This window comes from Rhea americana, unplaced genomic scaffold (genome assembly GCF_003343005.1).
Source record: "Rhea americana isolate MKP2758 unplaced genomic scaffold, rheAme1 scaffold_333, whole genome shotgun sequence".
Lineage (NCBI taxonomy): Eukaryota > Metazoa > Chordata > Aves > Rheiformes > Rheidae > Rhea > Rhea americana.
The window spans coordinates 27,645-34,181 of NW_028186461.1; the positions used below are offsets into that span (position 1 = coordinate 27,645).

The 6,537-nt window shown below is 43.8% G+C and overlaps 1 protein-coding gene across 1 annotated transcript; it reads right to left on the reverse strand.

Annotated features, from left to right (window-relative positions):
• Positions 1-121: 121 nt before the first annotated feature.
• DYNLRB1 (dynein light chain roadblock-type 1) lies at positions 122-5,766 on the reverse strand. The gene is made up of 4 exons (XM_085311134.1): positions 5,710-5,766; positions 3,451-3,526; positions 1,842-2,009; positions 122-694 (listed from the first exon to the last, which is right to left on the reverse strand). The coding sequence occupies exons 1-4, from the start codon at positions 5,710-5,712 to the stop codon at positions 651-653; spliced, it is 291 nt and encodes a 96-aa protein (XP_085167260.1). The 5' UTR covers positions 5,713-5,766; the 3' UTR covers positions 122-650.
• Between the last annotated feature and the right edge of the window lie 771 nt (positions 5,767-6,537).

The following is a 6,537-nucleotide window of genomic DNA, read 5'->3' on the forward strand; positions in this document are numbered from 1 at the left end:
GAGAAAGCAACTGGTAGCTAAAAACTGCCCCTGGAAAATTTCATTTTTTGAAAAAAAAAGTCAACCAAAAGAATCATTAATATTTTTACAAGAGAAAAAAAATGCACAACACGAAAAGCAATCACTGATGACACTTTAATTTGATATGGTCAAACTTCTTCTTCTTCTTCAAAAAAAAGTACATGTAAAACCAACAAGGTAAGAGAGAACATGAAGACAAGCAAGTTTCGTATTTACAGTCATTCAAAAGCAATAGTGTAAAAGCGTATCTCAAACAGCAGTGACAGGAATATGGAAACATACAAGSAATAGTCTTTTTTAGAACATTATTAGAATATTACACTATCTTAACTATTAAAAAGTTGCACTTTTGACAGCCTAAGCCACCTGATTCTATTTCACAGAATCTCCCTCAAAATGACTTTTGTGATACCAGGGAGGGGGGGAAGAAGAAGGGGAGGAAAAAGCTCCTTTTTCCTCTTAGTAAGCAACAAAACACCTTGCTTTTGTTTTTCCAGACATTACTGAAGTGGCACAATAGAGTTAACACTAATGCTCTATTCTTTAGCTATTAAATTAAAAAAGTTGGGTAAAGGAAAAAAAAAAAAAAAAAAAAAAAAAAAAAAAAAAAACAGACCCAGTTAGTGCAATCATTCAGTTGGATTCTGGATGACAATCAGGAAGTAGTCTTTATCTGGAAGGGAAGAAAAAAAAGAAGTTTCATTGCTGATAATTGTTCACCAAGTAAAACACATTTGTATTTAGCAACAGYAAGTTTTAGCGTTTTTCCATATCTCACTGATAAACTTTAGAAACTGTAGAGCCCTTACTTCACCATCAATGAACAAGAAAGGTTTGACATGTCAGATCACTTAGGTCTTATTGAGGAAAGAGTCACAATCTAAGAAACTGCACGCTTCCAAACCAATCAAATAAGGCACAAACTGAGTTATAAGATGCAGTCATAACCGGCACGTGAAATGATCAAACCAAAATAGGTAATGCAAGACAGCGCTTTCCCATATCCCACAGGCAGACTGCTAGGCTGACATGGCTGCAGCTGCATTTGTTCTGGAGCAACATTTACTCCTCCCTTTTCATCCTTCACATGGAGATCAGCATTAACGATCAAGCCTTTCTTTCCCAATAACTGCCCTGTGGAGCAGTCTACTGGAATTGGAATCCCATTTTCCGCCTCCCCATCAGCACAATCCCACCACAAATCTGATGTGAGATGATGGAGCAAAGCAAACTTTTTGCCACATCAGTAAACTATACTCATCCCATCACCCCTTGTTCCATAATCTGATGAAATACACAGGACATTTCCTGAAGAGAAAATTGCAGCTGCACTCATGAGTCTTAAAATATAGCAGCAGCAGCGTGCTGCATTCCCCTCCTCTGATCCTGAGGATCTATTTGACTATTTTGCTTTACACTGCTTTGCCTAGAGTGCTGATCTGAAACCATCCTCAAAACATTGACTTCTGATTTTTCTGCTTTTATGCTCCAAGAAACATAGAAGGCTGCAACACTCAAATGCTATTCAATGTTTTCCACTTTGATCAAAATGGAATGAGAAAAATGAATTCCACACATTCGAACACAAAGAAAAACTTAGATCAATGATAAAAAGATTCAGCCCTGAAGAAAGCAAGACAGCTCAAATTCCTTGGAAAAAAAGGAGTATGTAACACAAATAAAAATGACAGAGGACTCATTTCTTCCAAGTTCACACAATGTCTATACCAAAAAATATGTAATCAGCAAGTGTGACAAATCCCATGAGGAAAGAATTCTACCGGATTCTCTGATGCCTCCACTCACCCCACTCACTTTACCTGGTGCAACCATGATTTCATTTTTCTTGGAGCGGATCCGTAGGAATGTGAGGTCATTCTGGGGATCAATGTCTCGTACAGTGCTCCTTGCCTTCATGATAAAGCTGTGCATTAGGCCTGCATACTGAATTGTTGTGGAGTTGTCCATAGTGCTTTTGATAGGAATACCTGCAAGAAGTCATCGTGAGGAGAGCAGGGGTCAGTGATGAAACACTGGAACTAATTCATCATCAGGTTCAACTGTGGTGCTCATTTAATCTAAGTAGATGTTACAGCAACACCTGGGGAATGGGATTAGGAGTGTTCTTTTAAAAAGACTTAACAGAAGAACATGAACAGAACTAAGATGTGCGGAACTGCTYGCCTCTAGTAGCATCAGTATCCTACTCTTGCTCTCTGTTATTCATTTATTTATAAGATGCATAATATAGATAACAAAAATAAAAATAGATACTTTGGAGGAAATGGAAATACCAGTGTTTCAGTTTTGTTCTTCTGACTGGGGGTCAACTCTTCCTTTCAGAAAGTGTCCTGAACATCACAGTTAAATGACAGTCAAGTAACTTAGGCTGGGATCAGTGTTGAGTACAGAGGACATGAGCTGTTGGATCAGAGCTGAGGCTCTTATATTTGGCCACAACAGTTGAGGCAGTCCTGCAGGTTCCCTGGCTCGGTTCCTGCACACCCACCAAGAGGGTAGTTACATTAACGCTGTTTGGCCAGAGCTTTCCCTCCTTTATCCTTCTGCCATCTATCAGATGCACTTTCCCTCCAGAATCCAGCCAACATTCAGCTTGTGTCAGGCAACAGTAAAGCAGCTTATTACCAAATACGGGCATGGCAGAAAAAATGATGAAGTTATATGCTCAAATAAGTGACCTTCAACCTGAAGAGCACAATTGTTATAAACTATTATGTAAAAACAGGAAGCAGGAACACCAGCTGAATATGTTAAAGTGAGCTAAGCATGCAATGACCTAGTCTTCAATACGTTCACATATAGTTGCTACCTATTTGTCATCTTTTTTTAAGGAATATTTCCAAGAAATATTCCATTCAAAAAGATAATCACATCATTTTAAAAAGCTGGGCTACCCACAGTACTGTTAGGCATGTTCAGAGTACTCCAGGAACACTAACTACACTGGACTCCACAGGGGCTTCAAAAAGAGACAACCAGCTTATGAGTCCCACAAGGCCATCAGCACAAGACAGCTGCAGAGCTACTCACCTCTGCCAAGATAGTGGCATTCCAGACACACACCTCAGCAAGATTTCAGATGTCATAAGAGCTTTTAGCACTACCAATAAAAATGCAAATACCTCAAAAAAAGTGAGGCTTTGGTAGACTACAACCTCAAGCTCTGGCAGAACTCAAGACTCCAGTGTGAGCCTAATTTACTTCTTTAAATAAATGAGCTGGTAGAAAAACAAGAAAAAGAACCCAACTTGCCCCTGTAGCCACTAATTATTGTCAACTGGCATTRGCTATCAAAAAACTTCTACTAAGGAGAAACATTTAACCTAAATGCAAGTACCACAATCAGTGGTCCTTAAAGTGCATGCTCTCAATAAATTATATTTTAGAAAATTGCAACTGGCACAATACCTTCAGAATTAACAACAATTATTCCTTGCACTCCCTTTTGGCTCTGAATTCGCTTCAGTGTTTCTTCCACCTCAGCCTGCAAAGACAAAGTGTAAATCAATAGGAGATGATGCATCGTGATGCCTTACAGGGGCTACTTGACTTTAAATAATTATTTGTAATAATGTATTTGAAAACAAAACTGCACCAAGATGATTCAAACACATACTATACCTTTCCAGAGACTAAAGCACAGACACCTTTGATACTACCATTTCAGCAAGCTGTTTTCAGTTTTCTCCCTTGTCTTCACTCATTTGTCAAGAGTGCATCACTTATTTGCAATGCAAACTTGGACTCCCTTCTAATCTTTTCCTTCTCTCCTCCAAACCCTTCTGCAATCTCCTGTATCAGTTTCTTATTGTAGGCTTGCTAGCTTGTAACTGGAAGATTGCCTAGTCAGACTGCTACAGTTTACGTAGCAGTCATGTAGGCAGCAAAAATCATGTAGGAAAATACACGTGGAATTTAGGAATAAAATAATAAAAAAGATAAATTCTGGGTGCAAGACTATCTCCCCTTATATTTAATTGCTCTTAGCATTTACTTGATAAAAGAAAAGTGAAAGAAAATGTAAACTATGCTCTTTCCTTATCATTGCTGCTGGAAGAGCTACAAGAGTATAAGCACTAACAATAATTTGCTACTTCAAGGAATCAACTTACTGAAAAAACAAAAACAGAATAACCCCCACACACTGAAGGCCCAGCTGCTAGCCCATTTGTCAGCTCTGTAAAATCACCAACAACTTCACAAGAGCTTTCAAATCATTCTGCAAAACTTCAGTTGCTACAAGAGATCAATCAAAATTTACCTAGATCCATATGTCATCACTAGCACCAAAGCTTTATTCCACTACTTGGTGAACCCCCTTAAGGAAATGTTTGGTATTTCTGATTCTCACTAAAGGAAACAGAGGCACACAGCATCTTCYAAAACCAAACCAAAACAACAGCCGATAAAAATGATCTAGAATAGAAGAACCCAGCAAAAAGGCCAGATATCTACACTGCGTTTGGCCAACACAGCTGTGTCTCAGACATTGTGAATGACTCTCTCTCTGTCACCAAACAAGCAGAGTCACCTTATAAGCCCTATTCTCTGGAAAGAGGACTCACCTCAACCTGGTCTAAACCTCAGAACTAGCAGCAGATTTTCTACAAGACTTGGAGTAGCTTGGAGTAACACAAACTGTTGCTACTGTGAGATGCTACCAACTGATTTTGTCTTTATGAAGCAGAGCTGATCCACCCTTTCCAGCACGAAGAAATCAGAACTCAAGTATTTTTGACAAAGCTTTTGATTATTTTTTAGTGCTGGGCAAATTCCAAATGGAAGAAAAAGGAGCTAAAACAAAGGACAAATTACAGGGTGCACAAAAGCTGAAAAAGTGATGGTAGACTGTCAAGACTGAAATAATTCTTATTTAAGTCTCAATTTATGAGACACTCTTCTTCATCAGACCTTAACAAACCCTGTTTGGACACTAAAAGGTAGCATACAGAATGATACTTGATTTTAACAACTAACAGACCGATAATCTCATCTCGCTCCCACAGTGGGGTGAGCTCATCTAACAGCTCGCTGCTGTTTGACCGGGAAAGTCCTGCTGCTCCTATTCCTACTCCCTGGCTCACACACACCCCGCTTCAGCACGGGCTCTGATGTTGCTCGGCCACCTCCGTGAGCCAATTCAACTCACCAGACCAGCAAAAACATCATTCAGGGAAAAAAAAAATTAGAAATAGACATTATCTTGTTAACCAAACCCGAACTACCTTCACAGAGGGCTGAATGACCACAAGAGCTCCCAGGCGGAGAGCCGCGCCGGCAGGGAGAGGCCGCCTGACACCGCATCCTGCCGGACACCGGCCCTGAGGCGAGCGCAGCTGCGACAGCGGCCTTGATCCTTCCGGCTCCGTCTAAACCCGCCGCTTCCCCACCTGCGGCTCAGCTCGGGGGGTCATTCCCCAAGAAACTCTCCCGGCTTTTTCTGTCCCCAGTTTTACAAGGATCTTTGCCCGAGCAGCGCACTTGAACGGGATGCACCCGCCGCGGCCGCCCCACGCGAGCCAGGCGGGGCGCCGGCGGCCGCAGCCGTGCTGATGCCCAGCTCCCTCCCCCCAGGCGAAGCAGCCCCGCGAGGCCGCGGCGGAGCCGGACCGGACCGGACCGGACCGGACCGAGCCGAGCCGGGCCCCGGCCCCGGCCCTCACCCACCATCTCGAGCGCCGCCGACACCGCCGCAGTCCAGTCACGGCTCCTCTGCGCATGCGCCTCCCCCACCGCCAATCACCGCGCGGGGGCGGCCCACCCCGGGAGGACTCGTTGTACGGCAGGGGAGGAGGGTCAAGCGGCCGCGCGCGCCGGGCGCGGTTGCCGTGTGCGGTTGCGGCCGTCGCGTCCCTCGCGGTGTCCTGGTTCGCCCGGGGCTGTTCTCTGCCCGCGGGGCGCTGACGGCGGCGGCTCGCAGCGGCCGCGGCGCTGGGCCGAGGCCTGCGAAGGCCGCTCCTACGGGACGGGGCCGGTCCGCGCGGCCAGCGGTGCTTCAAAGCAGGGTCTGCCCGCGCTTTAGAACAAGAGCTCAAACGGAGCTGAAAAAGCAGGGTTAGGGTTAGGGGGAGAGATAAACTGGAGTAACGACCTCATAAAGGTTTTTCCCCCTATTTATTTCCAGGATTCTTTGAAAAACAGGATTTGCTGTAGCATTGGTCACTGGCCCTTCAAAGCTGGAGGCCTGTTCGAAGCAGGGCTGCTTTTGGGGGCTCCGAGAAACATGGAACGAACGTTGCCATCGCTGCGTTACTATAGAGTTGGAGGGGAGAGGGAGAGCGAGGGCGGGATGCAGGATTGGAAATCTTCTTGGATCAGGAATGAAGCCTTCATTAGGATCATAGAGATATGGTTATTTTCTGTTTTGGTGGATATTTAAAGCTCTGCAACCTAGTTCTTTTTAATGCTGGTGTCTCTTACTAGTCCAGCAATAAGTTCTAAAGGGTGGCTACAGAAAGGCATTTTACCATAACTTGATTCAACTTCTAGTCCTAC